General features: G+C 44.4%; 1 protein-coding gene across 1 annotated transcript in view; it reads right to left on the minus strand.

Annotated features, from left to right (window-relative positions):
* Positions 1-22,337, minus strand: part of KIF26B (kinesin family member 26B) — a 492,438-nt gene that overhangs the window by 301,249 nt on the left and 168,852 nt on the right. The window contains exon 3 of the mRNA XM_061160211.1: positions 5,349-5,885. Within this exon, the coding sequence (XP_061016194.1) occupies positions 5,349-5,885 (537 nt within the window). The remainder of the gene's footprint in view (positions 1-5,348; positions 5,886-22,337) is intronic.

A 22,337-nucleotide genomic window follows, 5' to 3' on the forward strand; every position in this document is an offset into this window, starting at 1 on the left:
AATACAAAGTCCAATAATGCCTCTGCAAGAATACTGGAGAGGGTTGCCGTTTCCTTCTCCAGGGGATCTTCCAGTCCCAGGGATCGAAGCTGGGTCTCCTGCATTGCTGGCAGATCCTTTACCATCTGAGACACCAGGGAAGCCCAGGCCTCTGCTTACTATATACAATTAACTTCTAAAGATATGAGACAATCCCACATGACTTCAGTCAGAGTTCAGTCTGGAATTATTCCTAACATTGATTCTAATGGATGTTTTTTGAGAAAGCAGGATAACTTTTATCAAACACATCCTCAAATCAAGGAACGCACAATGAATACCTCATCACATTAAAGATTCATCATGGATTTATCACTTATGTATTAATTTAACATACTCCTGAATTTTCTTGACAACTTCAATTTATCAAAGTCCCATAAAATAAAATTCTTCAAGCCTTTCAAATGTCCCTATTTTGAGTGTGACATCAAAAAACCACCTGGACTACTTTCATTGCACCTAAGGATTTACTGACTATCATTAAGACACCTCAGGTTAAAGATTAGCTTGGAGCCAATTAACTGGTGGTTTCCACCCAAAACCTTGAGGTCTGGATAGGCCTTCTACTCTGGAATTTTTTCCTAAATTTAAAGCCAGTCAGGAGAAACAACTTTAGTGTTTCCTTGAGACTGGAACTTTCCCTAATGAGTATCCCTTTTTTAATATATGTTAGTTGCTGTCAGAGACACAAGAATAAATAAATCTATGTTCTCAAGAAACAAAAGACATCAAACAGAATCAGGAAACTCTACCCAAAAGAAACTTCAAATCTCTCGGCCTTGGTTTCTAGACAGCTGATAAAATATGTTCATACTTTTAAAAAAATTGTTCTCTTGCAAGGTAGGGATTTCATTCATAAGGAAAGAGACTAAAATATTAAGCTACTAAAACAAGATCCAACAGTTGGAGGAGCCATACTCTTGAACTAGGCAGAACCATCTCTAAATCTCCCACCATGGTGCAAAAGGCAATTACTATCCTACAGACGTGGATTCTAACAGGAACATTCTGTGATTAGAGTATTATGTGTAAAGTCTTTCCTGTAAGTATTTCCTGTAATAAATGTAAATTGGGAAAAAGCAGTTGCCATTCAAAAGAGGTATATAATTAATCTGTGGTGAACTACAAGAAATTAATCCAGACATGTCTTCTCAAAGCTAAAATTCATGTGATAAAATGAAAATTCTAGAGTATTGCACTGTGTTAAATGTCTGCAAGTTAATAAAAGAACATCTTTCTTTGAAACAGTCTACCTTATCAACTTCTGTGAAATCAACTTGCTATGATATTTAATGAAAAAAATTATCTGAGGTTTGTTTGCCATTTTTTATATAATCTCAGTGCTTCCTAAATTACTATTTTTCTTACCTGTCTGGATAGATTCTTATTTATCTGCAAAGCTTATAGGTTCCCACTCTTTCTGGAGGTAGTTGAGAAAAATGAAGGATCTAGCAAAAGAGAATCAAGAAATTTCCTACTGCAGCCTTTGAAGGCTGCGTCCCTGGGGACTCATATGATTAAAGAATCCGCCTACAAATGGTCGGAAAGATCCCCTGGAGAAGGGAATGGCAACCCTCTCCAGCATTCTGGGCTGGAGAATCCCATGGACAGGGGAGCTTGGCGGGCTACAGTTCATGGCATTGCAAAGAGTTGGACACAACTGAGCGACTAACAGTTTCACATTTTTACTTTCACACACACACAGTGCTGTGGGAAACGGGGAACTTGAGGGGCCTGAGGGACACTTCTCTCTCCCATACAGAGGTTTTACTCTGCTCACTTCTGTAAAGCCTGTCCTCATTCTTGTCATCCCCCTGTACTTAAATGGCAGAACAGTGTCCTTTTCTCCCTTGCTTCTACAGGCTCCAGGTTTGCTGGTGTGGAGCAGCGCCCTAGGCAGCAACAAAGTCTAGATAGATACTTCTCTGCCCAGAGAACAGCTTTGGCACTAAGCCAGAGGACCATCTGCTCTGTAGGGAGGGAAGTGGGAGTAAGGGTGAGCAGGAAAAGTGAGGTCAGCTTTCAGAGCAGTCAACCATCTCTGGTGAGCTGGCCAGACTATGAACTGCAGAATATTTACTGCAGGGAGATGTCCATAAGAGGAGCCATGCAGTCTAGCCAGACCCAGAGCCCCCACCCCAGGGCATGAGGATAACATAGTCACGACACGGGGACATTGGTTCACCAGGCACCAAATCTCTTTATCCCAGAGAGATTTCCTCTGATCCCTTTAACTACTGCTCAGGGGAAATGCACAAATTAGTCTGTTCTGAGTTGGAAAGAAGCAACTGAATGTATCCAGGACGATCTCAAGTTGGTAACTGCGTGAATCACCTTTGTGCCTGCCTTTGGCCACATCAACACACCCTTGCCCCATGGACCGGACTTCAAGCCCTTCTGCAGGCTCTCCGAGCACGCTGGGCATCTGTCTACCCTTGAAAGCACCTCCCTGGGTTATAACACAGAGTTCCCCTGCCTTCTCCACTAAGGACCACAGGACAGGAGCCTGGGTTTCCAGCCCATGGCAGGAGCCCCACCCAACACACAGCATAGTGTCTGGCACTTGGGAGAGCTTATAGACACTTATTATCATACAGGAAATTCTTTTTCCTCTGAGGTGGAGCATGGGGAAGGAAGAGCAGGAAGAATTATTGCACACATTATTTTAAATGTACCAATAATCCCCAATCTTCCTTTTAAGCAGCCTATTCAGTCCCCCACCCCCTACAGAGTTTCCCCACACTCTGGATGTTTTCTATGAAAGCACCAGTTTCGAGTTCTTCTGTCCTCACTCACCAGCGCCGTGCAGCAGCTGAATCTTCTAACTAGCACCTGATACACGTTACAAGTGCTCTGGGGCCCTGGAAGGTGAAACGTGAGTTGTCTGTGTAACATGAGTGAGTGTGTGGCTAGCACAACCCAGGATGTGTTGAAAATATGACCTGGGTAGAAAGATGTGCACCAGAGCATTTTATTTATAGCAGTAAAAACCTAAACTCAAATAATTGATGCTTGGTTATATAAATTAGGACATATTCATATATGGGTAGTATTTATATAATGGAATATTAGGCTACCATTAAAGATCCTATTTTAGAAAAATATATAATGATGGGAAAATACCATGAAGTGTATTAAGCAAAAAGCAGATCAGAGAACTGAACATTATCACAATTTTAGAAACTGCATGCATATAAAATCCTGGGAGGAAATATACCAAAATGCTGTGAATTTCTATTTCTGGGTGGTGTTGCTTTTTAAAGTCTGTCTTAAACTTTTTCATGTTTCTAAAATTTTATTTTACAACAGACATGCATCACTTTTTATAATTTCTAAAACTATTTTTAAATTACAGACCAAAAAAAAAAAAAAAAGCATATTATTCAATAATGGAAAGAAGCTATTCGTGCCCTAGATGGTTATATTCAAGCATTAGACTAGGAAGTCCCACCCAGGGTGCCACTGGTTTCTCATTATATTTTTATCCACAACCCAGGAAATTCTGTCCAAAAGTGAAGTGGCAGGCAGGCCCCCACAGGTCAAAAAAGGAGGCCTTTTTTTTGGTGTACCATGTCTTAAAAGAAACCATAGCTGGAAAAGATGTTGAGATAAGTGTTCTGGGGTAAGCTCAGAAAGTTGGAAGCAGCCAGGCCAGGGAAAGCCATTCTCCTGGTCAGGGAAGACCTGGTGCTACTCTGGCACCAGCTGTGTGGCCATAGCAATTATTCCATTTCTTTAAGCATCCTGTTTCCCCATCTATAAGAGGAAGATCCAACATCTGTCCTGCTGACCTCACAGCATATCGTTGCGGGGGCAGGGGGGATTAAATAAAATGATGTGTGCTCTATATTTTGTAAACTATAAAGCATCATCAGGTAAACAAATAGTTTGGCTGTCCAAGATCACTAACTTCTCAAGATAAAGATCCACGCCCCCCACTTTCTTTCAAGATATCAAGAGAAACAATCTATACTCCCTTTTACACTCTAGAAAAGTCACCAGGAATTTTATCAACTGCATTCAACTCATTTTATGTTTCCCTGTACCTCTATCCCATGAAAGAAAAACTATGCTATGCATTCACTCAACTTGTTTCTTTTTTCTCCTAAACATGTGGGTAGACTGGCTTTCTCAGCCTCCCTTGAGGGAAGATGGGACCAGGAGACTGAAATCTCACCCCCTCCAGGCTGGGCCCCCCACCTCTCCCTGGGAGATCCTCCACCCTCTCTCTCTTTCTCCAGTTCCTGGCTGGTTGTACAAGATCTCGTGGAAGACTCTGAGACCTCCGGAAAATGGTGACATTTTCTATTATCTATTATCTATCTATTGATAGATGGAGGTGCCTAGGACCCTATGTCATAGTGGAAGACTACCCACCAAACACCCCATGCAACACAGACACAAGTGCGAAACAACTTGAGACCAATTGTTGCACCAATTATCCACCCCGACTAATACACTCAAAGTCAACACTTTCTGCTGCTTCCCACCATGAGTGACGCAGCGGACACAGAGAGCACATATGGTAAACCCAACCCTCCTCCAGCAGAAAATTCACCCAAGAAAAATTAAGAAAACTTTTTTAGATTCCTTGGCAGACTTAAGACCTGCTCTCTTATTTCTATAGGGAAACTTGAGAGCATATGCTAATTTAAATACCAGAAAAGAGAAAATAAGAAAAGGGGAATACATGTTTGGTAACCTAATCCCACAATATTTAAGTCACTCAGTCATGTCCGACTCTTTGCGACCCCATGGACTGTACAGTCCATGGAATCCTCCAGGCCAGAATACTGGACTTTCTTTCCTTTCTTTTCTCCAGGGGATCTTCCCAACCCAGGGATCGAACCCAGGTCTCCCGCATTGCAGGTGGATTCTTTACCAGCTGAGCCACTAGGGAAGCCCAAGAATACTGGAGTGGGTAGCCTATCCCTTCTCCACTGGATCTTTCCAGCCCAGGAATTGAACTGGGGTCTCCTGCATTGCAGGCTGATTCTTTACCAACTGAGTTATGTATTTTAAGGTAAGATGCAAATAGAAAAGGGTTATGGTCGGTCAAAGTGGGAGAAATTAAGACGAGAGTCTCCCTCTCTTTTGATGGTATAGACAACGGAAACAGAGCACTATCTTGGATCACTGGTCCCTCAGACATTTTCTCTCTATTTAGCATCATCCAGCAGGGCTACATGGAAATACTAGGCTCTGCATTGGGGAGTTCCCAGAGGGACAAAGTAGAGAAACAAAGTGCTACCCACCTCTTTGCTTTGACTGTAGCCAACCCTGTCCCTTTTAACTCAGAGGCTACTTACCTGGTAGGGGTACAGGGTGACCCCATTGGTTCTCGATAGGGACCAGGTGCCGTCCAGGTACTGGTGAGCCTGAATGGCCACTGAGCTGAGGATGTTCCCGTTGCTGGGACTGGTGGCCATCTGGAGGCTGACCTTGGCCTGGTGGGTTGGAGACCCACTCTTCTTCTCCGCCCCATTGCTGACCCCGAGGCTGTTGGGTTTGCTGCTATGCTTATTGGTGACGAAGGCTGTGTAGCTTGAGGGGGCATAGGAGGCGGGCACAAAAGCCCAATCCCTGGACTGCTGGAGCCCCCCCACATGCCGGGACCCCACCAGAGTGGGGACGTTGGAGAGGGGTGGGGGAGAGCCAGGGGAGCCATCGAAGTGCTCGCTGCCAGCCGCCTGTTCCAGGGTCAGCACCATCTGAATGGCCTCCTGCTTCAGCTGGTTCAAGTGTGTGGCACAAATATCACAGCGGTTGTCCCTGTCATTCCATGCCTTCCGGATGGTATTGGGGACCTGGAGCTTGTCGTGAATCACAGCCGAGAAAGCAGGATCCTGGAGAACACATAAACAAACAAACAAAAAAAGACAGCCTATAAATCAAGCCTGGTAAGTGCAATTCAGATGTCTAGTTTATGAGTTAAGCCCTTCATGTATCCAAGAAGTTGGATTGTTTGATTGACATCCAGCAGAAATGAGCAGCCAGGTTGGCAGATGAGCCTCTAGTTGACAAACACATTTGACAAATGTAATATTTTACAATGGAGACGTTAAGGAACTAATTTTATATGTGTGTATATATATTTCTAAGCATCCTCCTTACCAGGCTAGTCAAATAAGAGCATTCCAGACTTTTCCCCTTGTGTCCACTGTAGCTATATAGACATACCTGGATGCTCCCACGGTGTTCACAAATGGGTAAAGTAGACACACATGGGTGTCCAGGCCTGGTGGGGGTGAGTGCAGTCACTCTAGACTGATGTTCTGTGCCCCGCCCCATAAACTATGAAAACTTGGTAGCAGAAGGAGGTACTACTTGTGACCCAAAACAGAGATTCTATTCTAAAACCCTGGCCTCATTAGCATTATTTGCTAAGTGCCACTGGAAGAAAAACCAACTAAAGAGATTCTAGCCCAGAGATACAGCCTCTCCAGCAGTCCAACAAACCCCAGCAGAGTCCCCATGTTAACCATCAGCCCCCAGCAGGCTGGCCATGCCCACACCCACGTAGCTGACATTCTGAACCACCAGCAGAAAACTATCTCCTTCATAAACAGTCCAAGATACTTTTCCCCAGAAACTTCATCTAAAACTATTAAAAACTCTTGCTCAGAAGCATATATTTAAAAGAAACCAGAAAATGAATTTAATGAAGATAATTTCTTTCATTTGTGTGTGTGCATGTGTGCTAAGTTGCTTCAGTCATGTCCAACTCTTTGCAACCCTATGGACTATAGCCCACCAGGCTCCTCTGTCCATGGGATTCTCCAGGCAAGAAAACTGGAGTGGGTTGCCATGCCTTCCTCCAAGGGATCTTCCCAACCCAGAGTCTCTCTTACAGCTCCTCCATTGGCAGGCAGGTTCTTTATCACTAGCACCACTTGGGAAGCTCCTTTCTTCATTTACTTTGCTTTAATTTTTGTAGGAAAGCAGGACTGCACAGAGAAACAAGTACCAGGTATGTTAACCGGTTATCAAAATACTTGGATTCTAGTTCCAGTTCTGTTACTCATTAGCTGTGTGACCTTGGACAACTTACGGAGCCTCTCTGAACCTCTCATCTGTCACTCAAGGCCATAGCCTATCTTTATTGTAGGGTTCTTCCAGCTCCATGACTCTGTGTAGAGAAATGGGGATACAGTAGGGTACACTGTAGGGTACAATGTCTGCAGAGATGGACAGAGCCCCTGTGCTTTTTGGGGGGCCTGGTTGAACTTTTGAGATACAATTGCTGCAAGTAACTCATGAGTCTTATCTCAACGTGTGTTTTCCTGAGGACATTAGAAGAAAATCTTCCCTTCTGAAATTTGCGGTATCTTTTATGGGGTGGAAACCCCATCAGGGCTGAGCGGGATTTGAAGAGCTGGGGGTGAGGAGGGCAGTGTGGGGCAGCCAGGGTGGGCAGGGAGATCAGTGATGGGAGGGTCATTATGATCCATCTTGATTACGGGCTCCAGCATTTTGTTTTCCCTGTTTAACTACCCTGAACAGCTCCTCAGCATGCACTGATTAATTGATTAATAAATCAAGAGGCCTCTTTACACAGCAGCAGCGAGGAGTGGCTCAGAGGGGTAGAAACTCAAGACGGTCATAGAAAATGATGGGAAACAATAGGAGGTCAAGGTTGACCAAGTCTGACTGATGAAGTGATGCAAACCATATGAGACCTGTTTGTGGCGCCCCTTCTCAGCTGCTTTTTCCGGAGTCCCTGACCAAAAGTCAGCACGTATAGGACCCAAAAGGATCCCTAGGGACCATTCTAGAGCAGACCACCACCTCAGTTTCCAAATAAGAAAACTGAGCCCCCAAAAGGGTTAAAAGCTTGGACTATACCAGACTAGTTGACCTCTAGTTCATGATTTTCCACCGCAAGAGCCGAACAGCATCTTCATCAATGGACTCAGAATTTTGCACAGACATAAGGTTTTCACCACCTTCATCTATGAAATGTTCATTTAATCAAAAGGAAATATTTGGGCCCTCCTATGTGTCAAAATACAGTTTCTTGCTTTTTCACATAATATTACATACTGAGCATTTTCTCTTGTCAATACATGTCATTTGAAAATGTGATTTTTTTTAAATGACCACATGGTATTTTATCCTGTGGCTGTTTCATAAGTCATTTTTTAATTCCCACGTCTACTACCTAATTAGAGGCAGGGTGAGAAATCAGAGACTGGCATTCAAAAGCAATCTGCTCCCCATGGCTTATGCTTTCAAGGCACCAAACTACTTGGTTTCAAGAAAACTCAAATTAATTGCTTACTTAGAATATTTTTGTTAACCCAATCACCTGAAGTAGCATCATAGGAAAAAGGGAGTTATAAGACCAGCCCCATCCACATATCATAGTTGATTTTAGCTTCCTGTAGAATCTGGATTTGACTCTGACATTTGCAGCTGGAATAGAAAAGAGTACATCCACTCCACAAAAACTGCCTAATGCTGAGGATTCATTTTCTCTCTTCTTTCTTGGTTTTCACACTCTCCCCTGAAGTACCTTCCTCACTTAGCCTGCTGCTATTTGCTGCTTGACTTCCCACATGGAACAAACAATGCATGTTGGCTGTGCAGCAGGCTGAGGATCTTGGTTTCTGTTCTCTCTGAGTTCAGACTCCAAGGAACCCTCTTGGCTCCTGGACTACACAGTGCCAGGTCCCCTTGCTGCCTGCTCTAGTCTCAGACCAACCAGCACACACTCAGGCACATGGAGCCCAGCACTGCCCTCCCAGTTCCCAAGGCACTGACAAAACCGTCAGGAGCACTGCAGCTGAGCCCACAGCTAGGATGACCCCTGACATCCAGGAAGTGGCAAAGCCCAGAGCCCACCACTGCCTCATCCAGAGGAAAGTGAGATGGATGGCTTAATGAGTCTGCCATTGCTGATGGATGTCAAGAGGTGTTCCCTAAATTAAGCCACCCTTGCTCTGAAACCTTAAGTGAGTTCTTAGCATCAAAAGGCCTCAGTAAGTCAAAAGATATGTCTTAGGGAAACTAAAATCTCTTTCAAGTGCTGGTCTACATACAGTAAATATTTTAGTGCACCTCAAAACTTCAAAGAGGAAAGGTCAACAGACAGAGTCTTCTGTAAGTGATGGAATAAAGGGAATACTGCTTCCTGGGAGAGTAGGAATAAACAGGGAGAAAAGAAGCCTTCAGAATCATGGAAGGCTCACACATGCTGAGTTCTCCTGACATGGACAGGAAAGGACTGTTGTGGCCCCAGGAGCCAGGAGATGGACAAGGGAGTGCCCTCAAGTTCAGCTCGCACCAAAAGAAACCTGGACCCAGAGAGGGAATGGGCTTAGTATGCAGTCTGGCATGCTACCTAGTGTGTGGACTCAAACACTTTCATACTGCCTTGTCCTGACTTATCTTGTGACCTCAGAAAGTCAGATGGGAATAACAGGAATCTGTGCACAGCCAAACCTCTATTTTTGGAGTCCTGATGTTTATTTCAGCACCTTGGAAAATGGGCTGATGGCATTTGGGCAACGTTTTCATCCTACGTTTTCAACTTAAGGATTCTGTGCTCAAAACATTCTCATCTTTCAAAAATAACACAAAATTATTATTATTCCGCATGCATGATGGAGAGGAATTAAAGAAAACACTTAGGAAACTGATAAAGGTCTTTAGGGGGCTTCCCTGGTGGCTCAGTGGTAAAGAACTCCCCTGCCAATACAGGAGATGCAGGAGATGTGGGTTTGATCCCTGGGTCAGGAAGATCCCCTGGAGGAGGAAATGGCAACCCACTCCAGTATTCTTGCCTGGAGAATTCCATGAACAGAGGAGCCTGGACATGACTTAGCTAGTGACTAAAGGCTGTATATTGTCACCCTGCTCATTTAACTCATATGCAGAGCACATTATGAGAAACGCTGGGCTGGATGAAGCACAAGCTGGAATCAAGATTGCCAGGAGAAATATCAATAACCTCAGATATGCAGATGACACAACCCTTATGGCAGAAACTGAAGAAGAACTAAAGAGATCTTGATGAAAGTGAAAGAGGAGAGTGAAAAAGTTGGCTTAAAGCTCAACGTTCAGAAAACTAAGATCATGGCATCTGGTCCCATCACTTCATGGCAAATAGATGGGGAAACAGTGCAAACAGTGGCTGACTTTATTTTTCTGGGCTCCAAAATCACTGCAGATGGTGATTGCAGCCATGAAATTAAAAGACGCTTTCTCCTTGGAAGGAAAGTTATGACCAAACTAGACAGCATATTAAAAAGCAGAGACATTACTTTGCCAACAAAGGTCCATCTAGTGAAGGCTATGTTTTTCCAGTGGTCATGTATGGATGTGAGAGTTGGACTATAAAGAAAGCTGAGCGCCAAAAAATTGATGCTTTTGAACTGTGGTGTTCTTGAGAATCCCTTGGACTGCAAGGAGATCCAACCAGTCCATCCTAAAGGAGATCAGTCCTGGGTGTTCATTGGAAGGACTGATGTTGAAGCTGAAACTCCAATACTTTGGCCACCTGATGCAGAGAGCTGACTCATTGGAAAAGACGCTGATGCTGGGAAAGATTGAGGGCAGGAGGAGAAGGGGATGACAGGGGATGAGATGGTTGGATGGCATCAACAACACAATGGACATGGGTTTGGGTGGACTCTGGGAATTGATGATGGACAGGGAGGCCTGGCATGCTGCGGTTCATGGGGTCACAAAGAGTCAGACACGACTGAGTGACTGAACTGAACTGAAACAACAAAAGGTCCTTAGAAGGAAAGTTGGGGATAAATGAAGTTAGTATGTGTGTGTGTGTGTGCACTCAGTTGCTCATGCAGACACCTATGTCTGCCCACTGAGTGACTGCTACAAAAGAACAAAGAGAATGCCAGAAAATGGTTTTCCAATCCCTAACTCTTCCACTTCTTCTAGGGCTGTTTCAGGAAAACGGGTGTCCTGCTTTGTCCCCTGGAGGCCTCTCATAATCTAATGGCTCTCTAAGATTGCCTCATGTGTATTCTGGCAGACTGATCTAAGACATCATAATTCTCTCTGCCTCGGGCAAGGGCATCCCAACCCGTGGCTTCCACAGCCCTCTGTATCCCAGTGACTGGGAATTCTCCATCTCCACCCCTACCTGGCCTTTCTCCTGAACACTAAGCCTTCCAGGCCCTGGAAAACATCATCCAGATAAACACTCTTCAAACTAACCATCCAAAATTCATTTTATTTTCCTCTTATCCTATTCTTATTTCAATAGTCACTATCAAACTAAATAGTGCTACTACCCACTCAGGGACCCAGGCTAGAAATCTAGAACCTTCTTGCCTCCTCCTGTTCCCTACAATCCAATCACAAAGTGTAGGAAACAGTCTTTCCTAAAAGCTCCTGAATGGTCCCTCCTCTCCATGCTCACTGGAATGAGAAAGCTTTCAGCATTTCTCACATCATCATGGTCTCCCAGATTATAGCCTGGACCTCAAAACCCTCCCTGCACCAAAAAAAAAAAAGAAAGAAAAGAAAAGGATAAAACAGGAATTAGTCACCATCCTGCTTTCCTACAACTCCACTCTTGAAACTATCTTATTATCTGTAGTTTTTATTTGCAGAACTGTTTGTCTGTTAGACTGTCAGCCCCTTAAGAAGAAATATCCTTTCCATCTTTAATTCCTCCAAGTCTAGAATAGTGTTTACCTCACTGCAGGGCCCAACAAACATTTGTCAAATTAACAAATTGAAAGAACTCAACCAAAGCTAAAACAATCAATAATGAAGTTGGTCTTGGTCCATCTGTCATTTATTTTGTCTATGTGAGCTAGTTGCCTCTTATAAAAATGGTAATGAAATAAATTCCTTCAAATCTAAAGCTAATATAGTTTTCCAACAGCACTTGTTCTGCCTAACTAAAGAGCCGAAAGTGAGTCAACCATAATCTTGATAGCTTCCTTTTACCTGAAGCTTTCTTAAACTACCAGAACAGACCCTCTATTCTCTCCTCAATATACAATCTATTACTCTTTTCTCTAAGTTCCCAAGAAAATAATGGTGATATGCAAGGAATTTTTTTAACCATCAAGCCAGCTCATCAGCAGGCCACCAAGAGAAATCTACTGAAGGGAAAACTCCACGTCGATACCACACATCTGGTCCAGTAGGGTTAGGCCCCAGCAAGCGGGTAATGTGCTTATTTTCCAAGAGCCAGCAGCCAGGTTTCAACACATGAGGCAGGGCTGCTAATGAGTGTGGGAAGTCTGTGGAACCCGAGCTGGAAAACAAGAGCTACCGCCCAAGCAAACCAAGCTGTTTACTAGTGTCTTCACTGCTTTCTGTCCCACTTCATCTTCTAAGGGATGATCTCCTCGGCAATAAACACTCAAGCCAGTTTTGAGGACAGGATTTTTTTCCCCAGCTTTATTTTGGCCAAAAGAGTACTTAGAGTGCATTCCCGCAAAGCCTCTGGGTCTGTGAGGAAGAGGACAGCTGGAGTCAGAGTCCAGCATGAGTTGTGCAAACTCCTGCTGATGTTTGCTCCTGGTTTATTATTCTAGAGGCCTCTAGTGACAAGCTCAACAAGATTTAAACTGTTCTTCAAAGGCAGTTTCTTTCCACTTTGTCCCTAAACTTTCTTCTTCCATAAATGCTATCCCATGAGGCCCAGAATGGTGGCTAGAACTCCAAGAAGGCAATGTTTTGTTCCCCACAGCAGGCAGTTTCCCAGAAGATCAAGGGACTTTACCCTCACACACCTTGTAATCTTTCCACCCAAGGGTCTGCCTCCTGCCTCCTGCCCACCTCCTGCCACATTCCCCATCTGTGTCCTTTCCATCTCAAGAATCTCAGCGTTCTTCCCAGCAGTCCTATTCCCAAAGGCAAGTGTCCATATTAATGATTCTCTGTTTTGACTGGAAACAGCAAAATTGACAGTTTGCAAAACAACAGATAGCAAACCTCAGGTGAATCTGACCCAAGAAAACAAATGTGGTGTTTTTTTTTTTCCTTAACTTTTTATTTTGTATTGGGTTATTGCCGATGAACAATGCTGTGATATTTTCAGATGAACAGCGGAGGGACTCAGCCATACATATACATGTATCCATTCTCCCCCAGACCCTTCTCCCATCTAGGCTGCCGCATAAACATTCTCATTCACACCTGAACATTCATATATTTGAATTCAAAAGTCTCAAAAGAACTTGGGCTTTCCCAACTTGGTAATTTAAGAAGGAGAAAAAACAAATTTCACTTAGCCATTGGTATTACTAGGAAGAAGACTCTAAAACCTGACATGTAAGGATACCCCAAAATGCCAGCCAGTGGGTGTGATTGCTTCCTCAGGAAGATCTGGTTCCTCCATGCTCCTTAGCCCTGATCTAGCATCTCACTGCCCACATGTGTTTGATGGGACATGCAAGATCGAGGGGATGCAAAGGATTGGGGAACCCAGAGTGTCTCTGACATGAGACTCTACTCACCGGCTATCATGCTGAATCTATCCAGCAGGAATGGACAAATAAACATCAATATCTTTACTCCTGTTGTTCAGAGTTCCCAAATGCACAAACAAGGCAGAGAACTGATTAGAAAGTGTGACAAGCAGTGACATCCCAGTGCTCTTTGTATAGGAGTGACCACCCTCAGAGGCTGCCATTCTCGTGATGCACTGTGGGAACTCAAGAAAGTCCCTGAGTGTTTCACTCAGTTGGGCACAGGGGAGACAGCAGGGCTCATTCTCCAAAGTTAGTGACAGGGAGGAAGAGGGGCACGGAAGAGGTGACTGGGTGCATGACAGAGTCTGTTCCAGGTGAGGTCTGAGACAACCCGAAGAACCAGCACCATGTGACGGCAGCTCAGCCAGGCCCTGGAATCATAGCTGGCCCACAGAACTGCTCTGTGACCCTGAAACCTCCTAGCCTTCCAGGCCTCATCCAGTCCCCAGGCTTTTTACAATTATTGGACTCCTGCACTGACCTTGCATGGAAAAAAGAATGAATATAAAAGATGCTGGGTAATGAGCTCAGAAAGACCAAGAAGGAAAAAAAGTCAAAGGAAGAAATGTTAAATGTCAGACCAAAGTTGTTCTACATAAGAAACCAAATTAACCTGGACTGTAGTGACTTTGCACATGGCCTAAGCCACCCTGCCTAGTGTTACAGACGAGAGATGTTGGCCCATTAGAAATTCACACGTGCTTCAATTTGAATTATTATATTCAGGACGCGAGGCTGCTGGGAGCACCAGAAGCAGACAGGATGCAATTAATAGGGTTGCTTGCTGCAACATGTGAAAAAGTGTTGCATATGATAAGACTTATCTGCTTCAAAGGAAAAAAGGAGATTTTTAATTGGAACTTCATATGATTAAGAAAAGTTCATGGATTCTTTTGAGGAAAAGAATAGTTGAGGTGTTTCTCATCATGACCACAGAAATTATTTCTATGTCTATGTCTCTCATCTTTTCCAACTGGATGGCATGGACGGTGTCTCAATGCTTTTGAAAAAGCTTGTTAGTGCGTATAGGAGGTTCAGGTGCTTCCCTGGTGGCTCAGATAGTAAAGAATCTGCCTGCAATGTAGGAGACCTGGGTTTGATCCCTGGGTGGGGAAGATCCCCTGGAGGAGGAAATGGCAACCCACTCCAGTATTCTTGCCTGGAGAATTCCATGGACAGCGGAGCCTGGTGGGCTACAGTCCATGGGGTCACAAAGAGTCAGATAGGACTGAGTGACAAACACCTCCACTTTCATGGGAGGATCAAGACCTGGCTCCATTACTCAGCAGCTATGAGACAGGAAGCCATTTTTAAAAACCTACCCAAGCCTCAGTCTCCTTAAATGTAAAAACGGAAACTGATAACAGTCCCTATTTTAATGAGTTATGTAAATATTATATGTGCAATATATAACATGTTTAGCACAGTCCTGATGCCTGGGTCAGGAAGATCCCCAGGGGTAGGAAATGGCAACCCCCTCCAGTATTCTTGCTGCAAAAACCCCATGAAAAGGCAAAAATGATGAGCCTCCCACGTTGGAAGGTGTCAGATATACAGATGATACCCTTCTGCAGAAAGTGAAGAGTTTCTAAAGAGCCTCTTGATGAAAGTGAAAGAGAAGAGTGAAAAAGCTGGCTTGAAACTCAATGCTCAAAAAACGAAGATCATGGCATCTGGTCCCATCACTTCATGGCAAATAGATGGGGAAACAATGGAAACAGTGACAGACTTTATTTTCTTGGGCTCCAAAATCACCGCAGATGGTGACTGCAGTCATGAAATTAAAAGACACTTGCTCCTTGGAAGAAAAGCTATGACAAACCTAGACAGTATATTCAAAAGCAGAGACATTACTTTGCTGACAAAGATCTGTTTAGTCAAAGCTATGATTTTTCCAGTAGTCATGAATGGATGTGAGTTGGACCATAAAGAAGGCTGAGCACTGAAGGATTGATGCTTTTGAACTGTGGTATTGGAGAAGACTCTTGAGAGTCCCTTGGTCTGCTAGGAGATCAAACCAGTCAATCCTAAAGGAAATTAGTCCTAAATATTCACTGGAAGGACTGATGCTGAAGCTGAAGCTCCAATACTTTGGCCACCTAATGCGAAGACCTGACTCATTTGAAAAGACTCTGTTGCTGGGAAAGACTGAAAGAAAAGGAGAAGGAGACAGCAGAGGATGAGTTGGTTAGATAGCATCACTAATTCAGTGGACATAAGTTTGAGCAAACTCAGGGAGACAGTGAAGGACAAGGGACCCTGACATGTTGCAGTCCATGGGATCGCAAAGAGACGGACACAACTTAGCAACTGAACAAGATAAGATGTACTTTTTACATGTGGGCTATGATGAACCATCAGGTGGCAAATGGATTTATTTTCCATCTGTAAGTAGTTGTATTAAAGTGAAAGTCACTCAGTCATGTCCAACCCTTTGTGATCCCATGGACCGTACCCTGCCAGGCTCCTCTGTCCATGGAATTCTCCTGGCAAGAATACTGGAGTAGGTAGCCATTCCTTTCTCCAGGGGATCTTCCCAACTCAGGGACTGAGCCCAAATCTCCCACATTGCAGGCGGATTCTTTACCATCTGAGTTACCAGGGAAGCCCAAGAATACTGGAGTGGGTAGCCTATCCCATCTCCAGCAGAACTTCCGATCCTAGAAATCAAACCGGGGTCTCCTGCATTGTAGGCGGATTCTTTACCAGCTGAACTACCAGTGAAACTCTAGTTGTATTAAGGAATCTGTTAATTATCTAATTATGAAATTGCCTAATGTTTCTTTTTATTTAATTGATTTTATGTGTATGAAACACTGCAGAAATGTACTTGGCTATGTTTTCTTAGACTTACTACAGAAAGATAAAGTACCTAAAATTTTGTGTTGCTGCTGTTGTTTTTAAAAGATGGAATTTTAGCAAATAAACTCTGTTTTGACCATTTGCTGATGTGCTCAGTCATGGCCGATTCTCTGTGACCCCATGAACTGTAGCCTGCCAGGTTCCTCTGTCCATGGAATTTTCCAGGCAAGAATACTGGACTGAGTTGCCATTTCCTTCTCCAGTTTTGACCATAAACCACAACAAACTTAAAGGCTTCTGCTGGTCCCCCTGTGAGCTAACCCTTGCAACCCAGTGTCAAGGGCCCCATGTAATTTATTTAAAGCTGTCCTGTCAGACATCTTTCTCTGGGTTCCTCATGTGACCCTGCAGGACAGGCAAGATGCTTTCCCTCTGTTCCTGAGAAGCTCCTTCATTTCCCCTCTGTGTGCCTTTGCTTACATTCCTGCCCTGATGACAATTTCCATCTTGCCTTATAAACCACAAGAAAATTTAGGGGGCTGGGAGTGGGAGGGTAATGGGTATGTTCACCAGTGTGATGGTTTCCTAGGTATCTATGTGTGACCAAATATATCAAATTGTACACTTCAGATGTGTACCATTTAGTGAATGTCAATCATAAACCCATTACGCTAAAAAAAAAATCTTGTTTATCCATAGTAAGGCCCAGCTCGTCCACGAAGTCTGACTCCCAGGAGGCACTTCCATTGCACTTTTCTGGTCTGAGTGACTCACATCACTTAGCAAATACTTCCTTGTTGGTTAGAGCCGTACATGCTCTATCTCCACAATCGTGGTAAATTCCTAGGGGGCAGAAACCATGCCATAATTTCAAAAGTAATGATAACTTCTACACTTGCCCCCCTGATATCTACTCCAGACAGCAGCCAGGGAGATCCTCATAAGTCTTAAATCTGATCCTAGCAGTCCTTGGCTGAAAATCTTCCCATGGCCCCCACCCTACTTCCCTCAGAGTCAAATCAAAGTATTAGAATCTGTGTTTACAAAACTCATTTTATTTATTTTTTTTTTAAGATTTTTTTTTTTTTTTTTTTACAAAACTCATTTTAGATACCAGTCATCCAGTCATTAAATCTCTGACCCTAAATTGACTGAAGTTTGTGGATTCACTTGAATTACTTATTTCAAGTAGCATTTGCAGGATAAAAATTAAAATTAAAAAGTAATTTGAAGAATCAATAAGCAAAACTAAACAAAACCCCAAAAACAACAACAACAAAAAAAAAAAATCAAAGTTTTTGCACTGGGTTCTACAAGATGTGGCCTCCTGTTCCTTCTCGAACTTCAGCTCCAACCACTGCTCTGTGCCCCAGTCTGCTCCAACCACAAGAGCCTGAGCTCTTCCTCCATCACACCAGGGATGCTCACCACCACCTCAGTGGCTCTGGACTTCCTCCTCCTTCTTCATGGAAAACTTGTGCCTATACAAACAGGCCTGGCTGTCTCTTACCACCTGCAAGCTGGTCGAATATCCCCTTGTAATGAGGCCTCCCTGACCACCTCATTACAGATGTAAGTCACCCCAAGCAATCCCTAACCCCCTGCTCTGCCTTCTGTCAACATAGCAAGAGGATTCCAGAAAAACATCTACGTCTGCTTCATTGACGACACTAAAGCCTTTGACTGTGTGGATCACAACAAACTGTGGGAAATTCTTAAAGAGATGGCAACACCAGACCACCTTACCTGCCATCTGAGAAACCTGTATGCAGGTCAAGAAGCAACAGTTAGAATCGGACATGGAACAACAAAATTCGGAAAGGAGTATATCAAGGCTGTATATTGCCACCTTACTTATTTAACTTATATGCAGAGTACATCATGTGAAATGCTGGGCAGAATGAAGCACAAGCTGGAACCAAGATTGCTGGGAGAAATATCAGTAACCTCAGATATGCAGATGACACCATCCTAATGGCAGAAAGAGAAGAGAAATTAAAGAGCCTCTTGATGAAGGTGAAAGAGGAGTGTGAAAAAGCCAGCTTAAAATTCAACATTCAAAAAATGATCATCATGGCATCTGGTCCCATCACTTTGTGGCAAACAGATGGGGAAAAAATGGAAACAGTGACAGACATTATTTTCTTGGGCTCCAAAATCACTGGGGATGGTGACTGCAGCCATGAAATTAAAAGACACTTGCTCCTTGGAAGAAAAGCTATATTAAAGCAGAGACATTACTTTGCCAACAGAGGTTCTGGTTTTTTTCAGTAGTCATGTACTGATGTCAGAGGTGGACAATAAAAAAGGCTCAGTACCAAAGAACTGATGACTTCAAACTATGGTGCTGGAGAAGACTCTTAAGAGACACTTGGACTGCAAGGACATCAAACCAGTCAATCCTAAAGGAAAGCAACCCTCAATATTCATTGGAAGGACTGATGCTGAAGGTGAAGCTCTATTATTTTGGCCACCTGATGGGAAAAGCCAACCCATTGGAAAAGACCCTGATGCTAGGAAAGATCGAAGGCAGGAGGAGAAAGGGACAACAGAGGATGAGATGGTTGGATGGCATCACTGCCTCAATGGACATGAGTAAGGCTCTGGGGAGTAAGGCTCTGGGTGCATTTTAATAAGCATCCCAGGTGATTCAGTGGTTGGGGTTACAGAGGAAGGGATGGTAAGGAAGACTGAGATGGGGCAGGGAGAAGGAAGGGGTACCTCTCCCTTTTAAGTTTCTAAGCCTAGCCGTGGCCTTTGGAGAGCAGTTGACCATTTCCTGCAGGGCTCACCATGCCACCCAACAGACTGCAACCATTCTGAAAAACTCAACTTTGTCTAGACAATAATTCAAGACAGTGATAAATGGCTCTTGCAACACAGCCCAAGACCACAGGTATAAGCAAATGTCTTTTCACTCAATTCTCTCTTACTCCCATAGTTTCAAGCCCTGGTGATTTTGATCCCTAGGAAACATTTGGAAATACCTGGGGACATTTTTTGTTGTCACACTGAGAGGGGGCTACTGGTGGGCAAAGGCCAAGGATGATGCTAAATGTCTTATAATGCATAGGAAAAAACTCTCATGATGAAGAATGATGCAGTCCCAAATGTCAATTGCGCTGAGGTCAGTCCCTGGCCTGAGCCCTCTCCCTGATTCCTTCTCACACGCTTTCCTAGGAATCTCTAGGCAGAACCAAAAGAGGGCTATTTTAAATCCAGAAGCTAATCTGGGCTCTCATTTGCTTTGGTTTCTCGTAAGCATAGAGACGCCTATGGCTGATTCATGTTGATGTGTGGCAGAAGCCAACAGAATATTGTAAGGCAATTATCCTCCAATTAAAAATACATAAATTTTTTTAAAAAAATTCTAGAAAGCACAATCTCGACATTGACCTCTGGGTACTGGGTGTTGGCTGACTAGCGGGCCAGGCACAGAGGGTGTGGGTGAGTGAGCCGGGGGGCAGGCACTGGCCCCAGGCTAATAAACCCCCCACATAAACCCCCACACCACGGCCCCCAGCCCAGGGCTGCCCTTGCATCTGGATCTCAAGCCACTGCCCTTCCTGGTGAGACAGGCACTGTTGACAGTGCCAGGCGATGTTTTCTAGAGTGTGGTGGGAGAGGCTGACAGGAGACTCAAAGTCCCAACCACACGGAACCGTGAATCTGGTTGGCGGTTCAGGGGGCGGCAGTGAGTCTGTCACCCTCAGCTCTGCTGCCTGCCCCGGTCTGAGAGGGCACAGCTGAGGTTGCTATAACTACAAAATCCTTCAAGCCTCTGGCCAGATTTCATGTCATGGTAACTTTACAATTTCCCTCTTGGAGAAAGAAAACCAATGCCATGACAAGAAAAAGTCATCTCTGAGATGTAATTTGATGCAATTATAGAGAAGACCAGAGAGTCTTTGTTCCTGCAAAAACCACACTATGTAGCACAGGCTACATGCCAGGTTCCATGCTGGTTGGGTTTGGTAAGCGAAGTGCTACAGGCTTCCTCCGTAAGTGCCCCGGCTGAGGAGACCAAGAAGACAAGGACCTGACTGGACATTCCTGTTTCCACTCATGATACGTTAGTGATGCCGTAACACACCCTTGGCAAGGGGAGTCCTAGACACATCAGATGGATCACACTTCCATGACCTAGTTATAAGATCTGCGCTTGGCAGCCTGGAACCTAACCATCTGTCATCAGACATTCGTCTACTCGTTTGGGGTGGGATGGATTAATCACAGAAGAGCCAGCAATCCTTCTCACCCTCCTTTTTTCCATAATGATCTGGAGTGAAAAGTCACCGAGATGAACAAGACCACTCAAAAAGCTCTGAATGTGGGGGGCTGGGAGGGCTGGGGGCTTGGGACAGGCAGGAAGGCTTTATCCAGCTTCTCTGCCAGCTTTGCTTAGTAACAGTCATTCCTAAGAAGCCAGTTGCTGTGAACTGTTTACAAGCCCACAAGTCAGAGAACCAGCCATCCAGCCAGCCTCAATTCAGGGTCCCACCCTCTCAATCCTGACCAGGAGTTACCGCAAGGCAGTGATGGTTTCTAGACATGCCCCTGGGCCTGTACCATGATTGGCATCCTCCTGAGAGACTGCCACCCCTGCCAACTCCCCACCAACACAATTTTAACCTCTCTGAGGGACACAATGATTCCTGGCTTCTCAGAGGCGTCTTGTGGCAGGGAGGGCTGCCACAGCATCTTGAGGATGTGAGGAAGAGCTGAAGCTGTCTGTTTTGAGTGATGCCTTCTAGCTGCTCCTATACAGCCTCAACCACAAGAAGCCCAGGCTCGTATCAGAAAGAGAGAGAGAGCGAGCAGACCAGGACAGCCTTCTCTGCTGCCTCCAGTCACTCTAGCACATGGGAGATGGCATTTGACAGAGTGCCAGTTGTACTTATCTGCTACACTGTTACATTATCCATCTGCCTTCATATTTTCTAAAGGGGCCTTCTGACTAACAGAGCCTACAAAAGACAGGTTTGAATTGGTTGATTCGTATACATTGTCTATGTATGTAAACTAATTGTGTAAGAAACTTATGGCAACAGCAACTATCTCACCAAGATCTCTGATGTGTTAATATTCAGCTGCACTGGGTCTTAGTTGCAGCATAGGGGATCCAATTCCCCAACCAGGGATGGAACTAGGACGCCCTGCATTGGAAGTGTGGGCTCTTAACCATGAGACCACAGGGAGAACTCTCTGACATGTCAGTCGTAGGAAGAACATAACGGCGTTGATGGGAAAGGAATGCGTTCAGACTGAGGGGGTGGGGGCATACTGTACATTTTCCCCACTCCACACACACTCCAGGAGGAGAGGGAAACAGAGGATGAGACGGTCGGATGGCGTCACCGATTCAATGGACATGAACTTGGGCAAACTCTGGGAGATGGTGAGGGATAGAGGAGCCTGGCGTGCTGCAATCCACGAGGTCTCGAAGAGTCGGACATGACTTGGTGACTGAATAACACACATACTCATGCACGTGCACATACACACAGAAATAGATATCTTTCTAGAAAACTAGTAGGAGGACTCTGGCGGGGCTCAGGGAAAACAGTACAGGTAAGACAGGCTCACAAATTGAAATTTCCAAGTCTGGGAAGAAAAGTCATCTCCCCCACCTCCCACTCCCTGCCTCGATGAGATCTCCCCAGGATATGTTTTCCAGTGATTTGTGTGTCTAACAAGAGATAAGATGGCAAAACTCAGTCCTAAGCAGAGTTACCTGCCCCGAAGTAAATCTTAAAGAAGTAGGAATGGGAAAATAAGAGCACAGAACACATTCACAAGTAGATTTTAAGTTTGGCTACAGATTCCAGGAAAATTTTAAGAATCATGGTATGAACTGGATTCAGGCCTTCCATCCTGACAGGGAGTCAGAAGGAGTAAAAGACTTAGGGCATATCCCCCCACATTTTAAAACTCCTTAACATGTAGTAATTCCCAATACAAATGCAGACTGATAGGTTTTGCCCTGTTTACCTATTCATTCAATATATTCACTCATTCATTTCTTCATTCACAAAT

Source organism: Dama dama, chromosome 14 (assembly GCF_033118175.1).
Source record: "Dama dama isolate Ldn47 chromosome 14, ASM3311817v1, whole genome shotgun sequence".
Taxonomy (NCBI): domain Eukaryota; kingdom Metazoa; phylum Chordata; class Mammalia; order Artiodactyla; family Cervidae; genus Dama; species Dama dama.